The sequence below is a fragment of the Heptranchias perlo genome, chromosome 13 (assembly GCF_035084215.1).
Source record: "Heptranchias perlo isolate sHepPer1 chromosome 13, sHepPer1.hap1, whole genome shotgun sequence".
Classification (NCBI taxonomy): Eukaryota; Metazoa; Chordata; class Chondrichthyes; order Hexanchiformes; family Hexanchidae; genus Heptranchias; species Heptranchias perlo.
Window position 1 is genome coordinate 1,202,992 of NC_090337.1, and position 15,661 is coordinate 1,218,652.

General features: G+C 51.2%; 1 protein-coding gene across 1 annotated transcript; it reads left to right on the forward strand.

Moving 5' to 3' along the window:
• Positions 1-10,657: 10,657 nt before the first annotated feature.
• Positions 10,658-11,584, forward strand: LOC137331713 (uncharacterized). The gene has a single exon (XM_067995702.1). It carries the CDS (start codon positions 10,658-10,660, stop codon positions 11,582-11,584), a length of 927 nt encoding a protein of 308 aa, XP_067851803.1.
• Positions 11,585-15,661: the final 4,077 nt, after the last annotated feature.

Genomic DNA, 15,661 nt, shown 5'->3' on the forward strand with positions numbered 1-15,661 from the left:
GGTGAAGGTTCTCCCACAGTGCTGTTAGGAAGGGAGTTCCAGGATTTTGACCCAGCGACGATGAAGGAACGGCGATATATTTCCAAGTCGGGATGGTGTGTGACTTGGAGGGGAACGTGCAGGTGGTGTTGTTCCCATGCGCCTGCTGCTCTTGTCTTTCTAGGTGGTAGAGGTCGCGGGTTTGGGAGGTGCTGTCGAAGAAGCCTTGGCGAGTTGCTGCAGTGCATCCTGTGGATGGTACACACTGCAGCCACGGTGCGCCGGTGGTGAAGGGAGTGAATGTTTAGGGTGGTGGATGGGGTGCCAACCAAGTGGGCTGCTTTGTCCTGGATGGTGTTGAGCTTCTCAAGCATTGTTGGAGCTGCACTCATCCAGACAAGTGGAGAGTATTCCATCACACTCCTGACTTGTGCCTTGTAGATGGTGGAAAGGCTTTGGGGAGTCAGGAGGTGAGTCACTCACCACAGAATACCCAGCCTCTGACCTGATCTTGTAGCCACAGTATTTATGTGGCTGGTGCAGTTAAGTTTCTGGTCAATGGTGACCCCCAGGAAGTTGATGTTGGGGGATTTGACGATGGTAATGCCGTTGAATGTCATGGGTAGGTGGTTAGACTCTCTCGTGTTGGAGATGGTCATTGCCTGGCACTTGTCTGGCGCAAATGTTACTTGCCACTTATCAGCCCAAGCCTGGATGTTGTCCAGGTCTTGCTGCATGCGGGCACGGACTGCTTCATTGTCTGAGGGGTTGCGAACGGAACTGAACACTGTGCAATCATCAGTGAACATCCCCATTTCTGACCTTATGATGGAGGGAAGGTCATTGATGAAGCAGCTGAAGATGGTTGGGCCTAGGACACTGCCCTGAGGAACTCCTGCAGCAATGCCCTGGGGCAGAGATGATTGGCCTCCAACAACCACTACCATCTTCCTTTGCGCTAGGTATGACTCCAGCCACTGGAGAGCTTTCCCCCTGATTCCCATTGACTTCAATTTTACTCGGGCTCCTTGGTGCCACACTCGGTCAAATGCTGCCTTGATGTCAAGGGCAGTCACTCTCATCTCACCTCTGGAATTCAGTTCTTTTGTCCATGTTTGGACCAAGGCTGTAATGAGGTCTGGAGCCGAGTGGTCCTGGCGGAACCCAAACTGAGCATCGGTGAGCAGGTTATTGGTGAGTAACTGCCGCTTGATAGCACTGTCGACGACACCTTCCATCACTTTGCTGATGATCGAGAGTAGACTGATGGGGCGGTAATTGGCCGGATTGGATTTGTCCTGCTTTTTGTGGACAGGACATACCTTGTCGGGTAGATGCCAGTGTTGTAGCTGTACTGGAACAGTTTGGCTAGAGGTGCGGCTAGTTCTGGAGCACAAGTCTTCAGCACTACAGCTGGGATGTTGTCGGGATATTGCCTTTGCTGTATCCAGTGCACTCAGGAATGTCAGAGAATCAGTAAATGTACTCACTTTTGCTGACCTAGTTAGGTCGTTGAAGGGCTTCCTGCACTGGGCCCAAGTGCGGGATATGTTGCTTCTACATTTCCCCTCTGTCTCTCTCTCTCTCTCAGAATCTCTCTCTCGCTCTCTCTCTCTTCATCTGTTTCTGTCTCCATATCTGCCCCTCTATTTATCTCTGTCTTTATATCTCTCACTCCATCTTTCCATCTCCTTTCTTTTCAGCGAGGTTCTCTCTCTCTTTGTCGCACGGTCTCTCATCTTCCCTTACTGATTATTGACAGACTGAACTTATCTCACAGGTACCGGCTGAAATGGAAGATACTTGTGATGAAACACTTGAGCACATGATTGCTAACAGGTGCACTGGTGGGTGCACGAAAAATTCAGGCATTGTTGTAAGTAAACTGTGATGGGTGAGGAGCATCACTGGATGTTAGTCTGTGATGGGTGAGGAGCGTCACTGGATATTAGTCTGTGGTGGGCGAGGAGCGTCACTGGATGTTAGTCTGTGATGGGCGAGGAGCGTCACTGGATGTTAGTCTGTGACGGGTGAGGAGCGATCACTGGATGTTAGTCTGTGATGGGCGAGGAGCGTCACTGGATGTTAGTCTGTGATGGGTGAGGAGCGTCACTGGATGTTAGTCTGTGATGGGTGAGGAGCGTCACTGGATGTTAGTCTGTGATGGGCGAGGAGCGATCACTGGATGTTAGTCTGTGATGGGCGAGGAGCGTCACTGGATGTTAGTCTGTGATGGGCGAGGAGCGTCACTGGATGTTAGTCTGTGGTGGGCGAGGAGCGTTCACTGGATGTTAGTCTGTGATGGGCGAGGAGCGTCACTGGATGTTAGTCTGTGATGGGTGAGGAGCGTCACTGGATGTTAGTCTGTGATGGGTGAGGAGCGTCACTGGATGTTAGTCTGTGATGGGTGAGGAGCGTCACTGGACGTGAGTCAGTGATGGGCGAGGAGCGTCACTGGATGTTAGTCTGTGATGGGTGAGGAGCGTCACTGGACGTGAGTCAGTGATGGGTGAGGAGCGTCACTGGATGTTAGTCAGTGATGGGCGAGGAGCGTCACTGGATGTTAGTCTGTGATGGGCGAGGAGCGTCACTGGATGTTAGTCTGTGATGGGCGAGGAGCGTCACTGGATGTTAGTCTGTGGTGGGCGAGGAGCGTTCACTGGATGTTAGTCTGTGATGGGCGAGGAGCGTCACTGGATGTTAGTCTGTGATGGGTGAGGAGCGTCACTGGATGTTAGTCTGTGATGGGTGAGGAGCGTCACTGGATGTTAGTCTGTGATGGGTGAGGAGCGTCACTGGATGTTAGTCTGTGGTGGGCGAGGAGCGTTCACTGGATGTTAGTCTGTGATGGGCGAGGAGCGTCACTGGATGTTAGTCTGTGATGGGTGAGGAGCGTCACTGGATGTTAGTCTGTGATGGGCGAGGAGCGTCACTGGATGTTAGTCTGTGATGGGCGAGGAGCGTCACTGGACGTGAGTCAGTGATGGGCGAGGAGCGTCACTGGATGTTAGTCTGTGATGGGTGAGGAGCGTCACTGGACGTGAGTCAGTGATGGGTGAGGAGCGTCACTGGATGTGAGAGCGTCTGATGTAGTTCTGTGATGGGTGAGGAGCGTCACTGGATGTTAGTCTGTGATGGGTGAGGAGCGTCACTGGACGTGAGTCAGTGATGGGTGAGGAGCGTCACTGGATGTTAGTCAGTGATGGGCGAGGAGCGTCACTGGATGTTAGTCTGTGATGGGCGAGGAGCGTCACTGGATGTTAGTCTGTGATGGGCGAGGAGCGTCAGTGATGGGTGAGGAGCGTCACTGGATGTTAGTCAGTGATGGGCGAGGAGCGTCACTGGATGTTAGTCTGTGATGGGCGAGGAGCGTCACTGGATGTTAGTCTGTGATGGGCGAGGAGCGTCACTGGATGTTAGTCTGTGATGGGCGAGGAGCGTCACTGGATGTTAGTCTGTGATGGGCGAGGAGCGTCACTGGATGTTAGTCTGTGATGGGCGAGGAGCGTCACTGGATGTTAGTCTGTGATGGGTGAGGAGCGTCACTGGATGTTAGTCTGTGATGGGTGAGGAGCATCACTGGATGTTAGTCTGTGATGGGTGAGGAGAGTCACTGGATGTTAGTCTGTGATGGGTGAGGAGAGTCACTGGATGTTAGTCTGTGATGGGTGAGGAGAGTCACTGGATGTTAGTCTGTGATGGGTGAGGAGAGTCACTGGATGTTAGTCTGTGATGGGTGAGGAGCGTCACTGGATGTTAGTCTGTGATGGGTGAGGAGAGTCACTGGATGTTAGTCTGTGATGGGTGAGGAGCATCACTGGATGTTAGTCTGTGATGGGTGAGGAGAGTCACTGGATGTTAGTCTGTGATGGGTGAGGAGAGTCACTGGATGTTAGTCTGTGATGGGTGAGGAGAGTCACTGGATGTTAGTCTGTGATGGGTGAGGAGAGTCACTGGATGTTAGTCTGTGATGGGTGAGGAGCGTCACTGGATGTTAGTCTGTGATGGGTGAGGAGAGTCACTGGATGTTAGTCTGTGATGGGTGAGGAGCATCACTGGATGTTAGTCTGTGATGGGTGAGGAGAGTCACTGGATGTTAGTCTGTGATGGGTGAGGAGAGTCACTGGATGTTAGTCTGTGATGGGTGAGGAGAGTCACTGGATGTTAGTCTGTGATGGGTGAGGAGCGTCACTGGATGTTAGTCTGTGATGGGTGAGGAGCGTCACTGGATGTTAGTCTGTGATGGGTGAGGAGCGTCACTGGATGTTAGTCTGTGATGGGTGAGGAGAGTCACTGGATGTTAGTCTGTGATGGGTGAGGAGCGTCACTGGATGTTAGTCTGTGATGGGTGAGGAGAGTCACTGGATGTTAGTCTGTGATGGGTGAGGAGAGTCACTGGATGTTAGTCTGTGATGGGTGAGGAGAGTCACTGGATGTTAGTCTGTGATGGGCGAGGAGCGTCACTGGATGTTAGTCTGGCTTCATCCTAAAACACACCAAGTGCTGCCGCGCAGCGATCCCTCCGACTCAGAATGACAAACTGTGGATTATCTGCTGAAACTGCCCAGCTCCACACGGTGTGAAATGTGGCAGTAACGTTTCATCACTGATTGCGGTTCGGATCTATAAATACACAGGCTGGACCAGTGTGGCTCCTGCTTCAATTCCAGTCTCAATCTCAGTAACTTTTCCCAAACAGGTTCCATCCTAACCTGTTGCAACTCTGTTGCCCTGGTCACAGTCTGGTAACCGTACAGTGTGATAGAGAGTTGGTCTGTAGTTATACTCGTTATACTAGTTATAGTCAGATCCACACCACTTACAGCTCTGCTCTGCTGACATGCCCAGAGTCTCAGTGACTGACCTTCAGAAATCTAATACTGGGTGAGTCCTGATGGGACTGTCAGTCTATCACTCACATTACTTATATCCAGAAGTAAATTTTAAAAGTTCCCAAATCATCTCAATCCCTTTGCCTTTCACCACTGGCCCATTGTGCCTCTGACCCTCTCTGAAAGAGCTCTCCCCTCAGTCCCATTCCCCCGCCCTTTCTCCAAACTCCTAAATTTTTCTGTTTCAAATATTTATCCATTTCCCTTTTAAAAACTATTTAAAATTTTGCTTCCCCCATTGTTTCTGCTTGAAAATCCCATATCCCACCAATCATAGAATCATACAGCACAGAAATCTGGTGAACCTTCCTTGCACCCCCTATAAGGCAAGTATATCCTTCCTTAGGTATGGAGACCAAAACTGTACACAGTGCTCCAGGTGTGGTCTCACCAGAGCGCTGTACAATTGCAGCAAGACCTCATTACTCTTATACTCAAACCCCCTTTCTCCTTATTTACTCTGTCAAAACCCCTCATGATTTTGAACACCTCTATTAAATCTCCCCTTAACCTTCTCTGCTCTAAGGAGAACAATCCCAGCTTTTCCAGTCTCTCCACATAACTGAAGTCCCTCATCCCTGGTACCATTCTAGTAAATCTCCTCTGCACCCTCTCTAAGGCCTTGACATCCTTCCTAAAGTGCCCAGAATTGAACACAATACTCCAGCTGAGGCCTAACCAGTGTTTTATAAAAGTATAGCATAACTTCCTTGCTTTTATACTCGATGCCTATATTTATAAAGCCCAGGATCCCATATGCTTTTTTAACATCCTTCAAAGATTTGTGTACATTCACCCCCAGGTCTCTCTGTTCTTGCACCCCCTTTAAAATTGTACCATTTAGTTTATATTGCCTCTCCTCATTCTTCCTACCAAAATGAATCACTTCACACTTTTCTGTGTTAAATTTCATCTGCCATGTGTCTGCCCATTTCACCAGTCTGTCTCTGACCTACTGAAGTCTGTTACTATCCTCCACATTGTTTACTACATTTCTAAGTTTCGTGTCATCTGCAAACTTTGAAATTATACCCTCTGTACCCAAGTCCAGATCATTAATATATATCAAAAAGTCCTAATACTGACCCCCTGGGGAACACCACTGTATACTTCTCTGCAGTCTGAAAAACAACCGTTCACCACTACTCTCTGCTTTCTGTCCCGTAGCCAATTTTGTATCCATGCTGCCACTGTCCCTTTAATCCCATGGGCTTTAATTTTGCTAACAAGTCTATTATGTGGCACTTTATCCCATGCCTTTTGAAAGTCCATATACACAACATCAACCGCAGTACCCTCATCAACCCTCTCTGTTACTTCATCAAAGATGGATACTAAGGAGCTTTTTCCCTTCGTTGAGGGTTCTATAACAAGGGGACATAGATTCAAGGTAAAAGGCGGGAGGTTTAGAGGGGATTTGAGAAAGAACTTTTTCACCCAGAGGGTGGTTGGAGTCTGGAACTCACTGCCTGAAAGGGTTGTGGAGGCAGGAACCCTCACAACATTCAAGAAGCATTTGGATGAGCACTTGAAATGCCATAGCATACAAGGCTACGGACCAAATGCTGGAATATGGGATTAGAGTAGACAGGGCTGATGGCCGGCGCGGACACGATGGGCCGAAGGGCCTCTATCCGTGCTGTATAACTCTATGACTCTATGACTCTAAGTTAGTCAAACACGATTTTCATTTAACAAATCCGTGCTAACTTTCATTTATTGGCCCAGACTTTTCCAAGTGCCAATTAATTTTGTCCCGGATTATTGTCTCTAAAAGTTTCCCCACGACTGACGTTAGGCTGACTGGCCTGTAATTGCCAGGTTTATCCCTCTTTACATTTTGAACAAGTCTTCTGGAACCATCCCCATATCTAAGGAGGATTGGTAGATTGTGGCCAGAGCTTCTGCAATTTCCACCCTTCCCTCCCTCAGTGACCGAGGGTGCCTCCCATCTGGACCGGGTGACTTTCCTACTTTGAGAACTGCCAATATTGTAAGCACCTCCTCTTTATCTATTTTTATCCTATCCAATATCGCTACTCCCTCCTCCTTTACTGCTACAATGGCAGCATCCTCTTCTCTAGTGACGACCGATGTGAAGTGTTCATTTAGTGTCTCAACCCCACCCTCTGCCTCCACAAGAAGATCTCCTTTTTTGTCCCTAATCAGCCCCACCCTTCCTTTGACGACCCTTTTACTATTTCTATGTTTAGAAAGACTTCTGGGTTCCCTTTTATGTTCGCCACTAACCAAAGCGGCTGCTTTGTCCTGGATGGTGTCGAGCTTCTTGAGTGTTGTTGGAGCTGCACTCATCCAGGCAAGTGGAGAGTATTCCATCACACTCCTGACTTGTGCCTTGTAGATGGTGGAAAGGCTTTGGGGAGTCAGGAGGTGAGTGGCATATAGTATACACCCAGTAGTGTAATCACTCCTCTATTGTTCCTTAATTCTAACCAATAGACTCTGGCCTTAATCCTCATCACCCCTTTCCAGTGCTATAATAGTTTCTTTGATCAATACTGCCACCCCATCCCCCTCCTTTCTTTCCTTCCCTATCTTTCCTGAATACCCTGTAGTCAGGAATATTAAATACCCAATCCTCCCCTTCTTTGAGCCAGGTCTCTGTTATTGCCGCGATATCATATTCCCGTGTGGCGACCTGATCCTGCAGCTCACTAACCTTATTTACCATACTACGTGCATTTACACACATGCCCTCCAAACTTATCTTAGATTCCCTCGGATTTGTCCCCTGTCTGATCCCTCCTATTTCTGAACTATTCTTTACTCTACTGCTACTTGCCCCCACCTCACTCCAGTCCTCTCTGCACCTTGTTTCTCCTCCCTAATGTTTCATCCTGGTGCCCATCCCAGAGCCCAATTAGTTTAAACCCTCCCCCACAGCACTACTGAACCTCCCCGCGAGGACATTGGTCCCAGCTCTGTTGAGGTGCAACCCGTCCATCTTGAACAGATCCCTCCTGCCCCAGAACTGGTCCCAATGCCCCAGGAATCTGAAGCCCTCCCTCCTGCACCATTGCTCCAGCCACACATTAACCTGTCTTATCCGACTATTCCTATACTCGTGGCACTGGGAGTAATCCAGAGATTACTACTTTTCAGGTCCTGCTTTTTAACCTCCTCCCTCGCTCCTGAAACTCTGACCGCATGACCTCATCCCTTTCCTTTCCTTTGTCATTGGTTCCTACATAGACCATGACTTCTGGCTGTTCCCCCTCCCCCCGCAGAATGTTCTGTACCCTCTCTGTGATGTCCTTTACCCTGCCACCAGGGAGACAACACACCCTGTGGGACTCAGGTCGACAGTCACAGAAACGCCCGTCTGTCCCCCTGACTATCGAATCCCCTGTAACAACTGCATTTCTTTCCCCCTCCCCCGTCCCCCGTACCAAAATCTGAAAAGTCGAATCTTGTTTTTCTGGTCTGATTTCACACCAAGCTCATAATTTTAGAAATCTCAGTGACTCAGTAATTTCAAACTGGGTCTTTGTCAAACATCAGTTTGTGTTGCATTTAATCGGAAAGAATTGCCTGTTGATATTTGTGCACTTTGCTCCGATTCTACACCGGGAGGTTTAATTGTTCACTGGCAAACTCTCTCCAATAACCGCAGATTATTATCTGTGAAGAAACTTCAATAAAATTCTTCCAATGCGCCCCTGAGCGATAGTTACAGCCTGGAACATTACTGCAGCTCATTGGTTGCCATTGGTTTCAACGATCTGTTTAAAAGTTATGGGCTGTGCTAGCCGGGGTTTGTGCAGAGACTGGGGCAAGATCAGTGTATTGGGTCTCAGGGGAAGTGGCCCCGATATTTACAGGGTGACAGGGAGGGAGCAGGGTGGGGGGCTGATAGCGGCTGGGAGACCCGCAGGATCGGTCAAATTTAACAACAGGACCTCGTTTGAATTTTTTCCCAGCTGGCTCCAGCCAGATTGAGAGAATGTCGAGTACAAAGTCCTGCAGCTGGACCAGAGAGGAGGGAGAGAGGGAGGGAGAGTTCGCCATGGGGGGAAGAGATCGTGGAGGGAGAGAGATCAGGGGAGAGAGAGATCACAGGGGGAAACAGATTGTGGGTGGAGAGAGATCGCGGGGGGAGAGAGGTCACAGGGGGAGAGAGAAATCATGTGGGAGAGAGATATCACGGGGGAGAGAGAGAGATTGTGGGGGGAGAGATCGCGGTGGGAGAGGTCACGGGGAGAGGGATCGCAAGGGAGAGATCATGGGGGAGCGATCGCGGGGAGAGATCGCTGGGAGAGGGATTGCGGGGAGAGATCACGGGGGAGAGAGAGATTTCGGGGGAGGGATTGCTGGGGAGAGAACGTGGGGAGAGATCGCAGGGAGAGATCATGGGGGAGAGATCGCGGGGAGAGATCACAGGGAGAGATCATGGAGGAGAGCACGCAGGGAGAGATCGCGGGGAGAGATCATGGGGGAGAGATCGCAGTGAGAGGGATTGCGGGGGAGACATCCAAGGGAAAGATCGCGGGGGGAAAGATCGCGGGGAGAGATCACGGGGAGAGGTCGCGGGGGAGAGGTCGCGGAGGGAGGCATCGCAGATTGTGAGGAGGGAAACACTCCAGCTTCTCCTGGCCCACATGCAGTGCTATAAAAAGCATTTACCTGCTGGATCTGGCAGTTCTCGGCTCCCTTCAGCTCCCGGGTTTTCCAAGCCCTGGGAAACACGGCCCGCGCTCGTTATATCTAAAACTCTGGTAAAATCTGAGGTACGCAGCCTTATTAACATATTCAAATTACTGACCCAAGTATCGCGAGTGGGTCACTCACCCGCCCCCTACCTGCCCCGGTTAATCCAGGAGTGGGCGCCTTCGCGGCGGGCTGTATTTGGGTTTCAGATTTTTAAGAATTTATCCCCTCCCACCTGTTCTGGGTAGTTAAAAATCCCCCCCCCTGCAATGAGTTTGTTTCCCAATGAAGATCAATGACTCAGGCGTGTAGTCACAACTTATTTCCCTCCTGATGGTGTCACTGCCCGTGCCCCCTGCACCCAGTGCCCACTGCACCCAGTGGCCCCTGAACCCAGTGCCCACTGCACCCAGCACCTCCTGCATCCAGTGCCCCCTGCACCCAGTGCACATTGTGCCCAGTGCCCCTGCATCCAGTGCCCTCTGCACCAAGTGCCCACAGCATCCAGTGCCCCCTGCATCCAGTGCCACCATGCACCCAGTGCACATTGTGCCCAGTGCCCCTGCACCCAGTGTCCTTTGAACCAAGTGCCCACAGCATCCAGTCTCCCTGCATAAAAGTGCCCCCTGCACCCAGTGCCTGTGAACCCGGTTCCCCCTGCACCCAGTGCCCCTGAATCAAGTGCCCCTGCACCCAGTGTCCACTGCATCCAGTGCCCCCTGCACCCAGTTTCCCGGCACCAAGTGTCCTCTGCACCTAGTTACCACTGCATCCAGTACCCACTGCACCCAGTGCTCCTTGCACCAAGTGCCCATGCACCTACTGCCCACTGCATCCAATGCTCCCTGGACCCAGTGACCCTGCACCCTGTGCCTACTGAATCCAGTGCCTCCTGCACCCAGTGTCCCCGAGCCCAGTGCCCACAGCACAAAGTGCACCCTGAACCGATTGCCACTGCACCCAGTACCCCTACACCAAGTGCCCCTGCACCCAATGCCCCCTGCACCCAGTACCCCTACACCAAGTGCCCCTGCACCCAGTGCCCCCTGCAGCAGGTGCCCACTTCACAAAGTGTCCCCTGCACCGAGTGCCACTGCATCTAGTGCCCACTGCACCAAATGCCCCTGCACCAAGTGCCCCCTGCACCCAATGCCCACAGCATCCAGTGCCCCCTGCACCCAGTGCCTACAGCATCCAGTGCCCCTGCATCAAGTGCCCATGCACCCAGTGCCACCTGCAGCATCAAGTGCCCCTGCACCAAGTGCCCACTGCACAAAGTGCCCCCTGCACCCAATGCCCCTGCACCCAGTGCCCCCTGCAGCAAGTACCCCTGCACCCAGTGCCCACAGCACAAAGTGTACCCTGAACCGAATGCCACTGCATCCAGTGCCCACTGCACCCAATGCCCCCTGCACCCAGTGCCACCTGCACCACCAAGTGCCCCTGCACCAAGTGCCCACTTCACAAAGTGTCCCCTGCACCGAGTGCCACTGCATCTAGTGCCCACTGCACCCAATGCCCCTGCACCAAGTGCCCCCTGCACCCAATGCCCACAGCATCCAGTGCCCCCTGCATCCAATGCCCCTTCACCCAGTGCCCCCTGCACCAAGTGCCCCTGCATCCAGTGCCTACTGCATCCAGTACCCCTGCACGTGCCCGCTGCACCAAGAACCCAATGCATCCACTGCCCACTGCATCAAGTGCCCACTATTCAAAGTGCCCCCGCACCAAATGCCTTGGCATCCAGTGCCCCCTGCACCCAGTGCCCCCTGCACCAAGTAACCCCTGCAGCCAGTACCCACTGCATCCAGTGCCCCCTGCACCCAGTGCCCCCTGCACCAAGTAACCCCTGCAGCCAGTATCCACTGCATCCAGTGCCCCCTGCACCTACTGCCTACTGCATCCAGTGTCCCCTGCACCAAGATGGCGTCGGGCGCACGTCACACTGGAAATGCGTGTGCGCATCCAAGACGCCATCTTGGATTTCGGAGAAGCCGTGTAGGGCCAAAATAACGGGCGTTACACGGCCCAATTTAGCGCCCTGATACTTTGAACTGCAATTATTATTATACAGTGCTACTTTGAATTGTAATTATTACACACTGTTACTTTGAACTAAAATTATTATTGGACACTGCTGCTTTGAACAGTTATTATTATTATATATTGTTACTTTGAACTTTAATTATTATTGTGCATTGTTAATGTGAACTGTAATTATTATTATACACTGACACTTTGAGCTGTAATTATTATTACACACTGACACTTTGAGCTGTAATTATTATTACACACTGACACTTTGAGCTGTAATTATTATTACACACTGACACTTTGAGCTGTAATTATTATTATACAATATTTCATTAACCTGAATTTTTTAATTATCCATTCATGGGATGTGGGCATTGCTGGCAAGGCCGGCATTTATTGTCCATCCCTAATTGCCCTTGAGAATGTGGTGGTGAGCCGCCATCTTGAACCGCTCCCACTTATTGGGGGAAAAATTGGATGGGGCCATTTTTGGGCAGAGGTAGCGTGATGTGCTATTACCCCGTGCCAAATGACCCCTGCACAAGCAGGATGCGAGTTTCAGCCAGCCCAAGGAATCACCTGCAATCCATTCCAGGCCTTGCACATGGATTCATTGGAATTCGCACTTTCCACAAGGAACTCAACCTCTTAAAGGGAGGATGTTTCTTCGAAATCTCTTAAAGGTAGCTGGTGCCTATTATTTGCTGAAAATAACAGTCTGCTGTCTGCATGGAGTCTGAACGGAGATCAGACATCGCACACGTAAAACACAGATGCAGGTCCCATCCCTGTGTTTATACACTGATGAGTTATGTTAAAACATTGAATAAAGGTTGCGCACTACTAAATTCTCAACATTGACTCTGGACCCCATGAAATCTCATGGCATCAGGTCAAACATGGGCAAGGAAACCTCCTGCTGATTACCACCTATCGCCCTCCCTCAGCTGATGAATCAGTCCTCCTCCATGTTGAGCATCACTTGGAGGAAGCACTGAGGGTAGCAAGGGCACAGAATGTATTCAGGGTGGGGGACTTCAATGTCCATCACCAAGAGTGGCTCGGTAGCACCACTACTGACCGGGTCCTGAAGGACATAGCTGCCAGACTGGGCCTGTGGCAGGTGGTGAGCGAACCAACACGAGGGAAAAACCGACTGGACCTCGTCCTTACCAATCTACCTGTCGCAGATGCATCTGTCCATGACAGTATTGGTAGGAGTGACCACCGCACAGTCCTCGTGGAGATGAAGTACCGCCTTCACACTGAGGACACCATCCAACATGTTGTGTGGCACTATCACCATGCTAAATGGGATAGATTCAGAACAGATCGAGCAGCTCAAAACTGGGCATCCATGAGGCGCTGTGGGCCATCAGCAGCAGCAGAATTGTATTCCAGCACAATCTGTAACCTCATGGCCTGGCATATTCCTCACTCTACCAGGGGATCAACCCTGGTTCAATGAGGAGTGTAGAAGAGCATGCCAGGAGCAGCACCAGGTGCACCTCAAAATGAGGTGCCAACCTGATGAAGCTACAACTCAGGACTACATGTATGGTAAACAGCGGAAGCAACATGCTATAGACAGAGCTAAGCGATTCCACAACCAACAGATCAGATCAAAACTCTGCAGACCTGTCACATCCAGTTGTGAATGTGGTGGACAATTAAACAACTAACGGGAGGAGGAGGCTCTGCAAACATCCCCATCCTCAATGTTGGTGGAGTCCAGCACGTGAGTGCAAAAGACAAGGCTGAAGCGTTTGCAACCATCTTCAGCCAGAAGTGCTGAGTGGATGATCCATCTCGGCCTCCTCCCGATATTCCCACCATCACAGAAGCCAGTCTTCAGCCAATTCGATTCACTCCACGTGATATCAAGAAACGGCTGAGTGCACTGGATACAGCAAAGGCTATGGGCCCCGACAACATCCCAGCTGTAGTGCTGAAAACATGTGCTCCAGAACTAGCCACGCCTCCAGCCAAACTGTTCCAGTACAGCGACAACACTGGCATCTACCCGACAATGTGGAAAATTGCCCAGGTATGTCCTGTCCACAAAAAGCAGGACAAATCCAATCCGGCCAATTACCGCCCCATCAGTCTATTCTCAATCATCAGCAAAGTGATGGAAGGTGTCGTCGACAGTGCTATCAAGCGGCACTTGCTCACCAATAACCTGCTCACCGATGCTGAGTTTGGGTTCCGCCAGGACCACTCGGCTCCAGACCTTATTACAGCCTTAGCCCAAACATGGACAAAAGAGCTGAATTCCAGAGGTGAGGTGAGAGTGACTGCCCTTGACATCAAGGCAGCATTTGACCGAGTGTGGCACCAAGGAGCCCTAGTAAAATTGAACTCAATGGGAATCAGGGGGAAAACTCTTGAGTGGCTGGAGTCATACCGAGCACAAAGGAAGATGGGAGTGGTTGTTGGAGGCCAATCATCTCAGCCCCAGGACATTGCTGCAGGAGTTCCTCAGGGCAGTGTCCTCGGCCCAACCATCTTCAGCTGCTTCATCAATGACCTTCCCTCCATCATAAGGTCAGAAATGGGGATGTTTGCTGATGATTGCACAGTGTTCAGTTCAATTCGCAACCCCTCAGATAATGAAGCAGTCCGTGCCCGCATGCATCAAGACCTGGACAACATCCAAGATTGGGCTCATAAGTGGCAAGTAACATTTGCGCCAGACAAGTGCCAGGCAATGACTATCTCCAACAAGAGAAAGTCTAACCACCTCCCCTTGACATTCAACGGCATTACCATCGCCGAATCTCCCACATTCAACATCCTGGGGGTCACCATTGACCAGAAACTTAACTGGACCAATCAAATAAATACTGTGGCTACAAGAGCAGGTCAGAGGCTGGGTATTCTGCGGTGAGTGACTCACCTCCTGACTCCCCAAAGCCTTTCCACCATCTACAAGGCACAAGTCAGGAGTGTGATGGAATTCTCTCCACTTGCCTGGATGAGTGCAGCTCCAACAACACTCAAGAAGCTCGACACCATCCAGGACAAATCAGCCCGCTTGATTGGCACCCCATCCACCACCCTAAACATTCATTCCCTTCACCACCGGCGCACAGTGGCTGCAGTGTGTACCATCCACAGGATGCACTGCAGCAACTCGCCAAGGCTTCTTCGACAGCAGTTCCCAAACCCGCGACCTCTACCACCGAGAAGGACAAGGGCAGCAGGTACATGGGAACAACACCACCTGCACGTTCCCCTCCAAGTCACACACCATCCCGACTTGGAAATATATCCCCGTTCCTTCATCGTCGCTGGGTCAAAATCCTGGAACTCCCTTCCTAACAGCACTGTGGGAGAACCGTCACCACACGGACTGCAGCGGTTCAAGAAGGCGGCTCACCACCACCTTCTCAAGGGCAATTAGGGATGGGCAATAAATGCCGGCCTCGCCAGCGACACCCACATCCCATGAACAAATAAAAAAAAAATTCAATCTGCACACCAGACCTCACCAATCTGCCGATCTGAGTTGGTACCAGGTCTGTGAGAGTGCATGCACCAAGGTTCTCTGCTGATGCACTAGAGGCCTTGGTGCAAGAGGTGGACAGAAGGAGGGACATCCTAGATCCACAGGGTTACTCGGGGGGGGGGGGGGCAAGAGGCCCTCCAGACATGCACCCAAAAGGCAGTGGGAGGCAGCGGGAAGGACCAGGCGCACAGCATCAACATGGACGCAGTGCAGGAAGTGATTTGCCGTGCTTTGACATGAGTGGTCAGGGTGATTGAGGTGAACTGTCAAGTGGCATCTCATATGAATTGCTCCACGCACCACCCCCATCACCCACATACCAACAAACTCCTTCCATCAGTACTCAACCCTTCCAACCAGACGCTTCCCCTCACCCTTACACATTACCACTGTTGCAAGCCGCCCACCCACAACTCACAGGCCACACACACTGGCAGCTATTCAACCATGACAGGCACATCACCCAGACACACGTCCCGCTTTCTTGCAGGAGAAGGTGGCGCATATCAGGAGGCAGCAAGTGGCAGTGACATTTAGCCCCTCGAGCCTGTTCCAGCATTCAATGAGATCATGGTGG

Coding starts and splice junctions, on each gene's coding strand:
- LOC137331713 (XM_067995702.1), top strand. CDS start 10,658: ATGCCCCTGCACCAAGTGCCCCCTGCACCCAATGCCCACAGCATCCAG.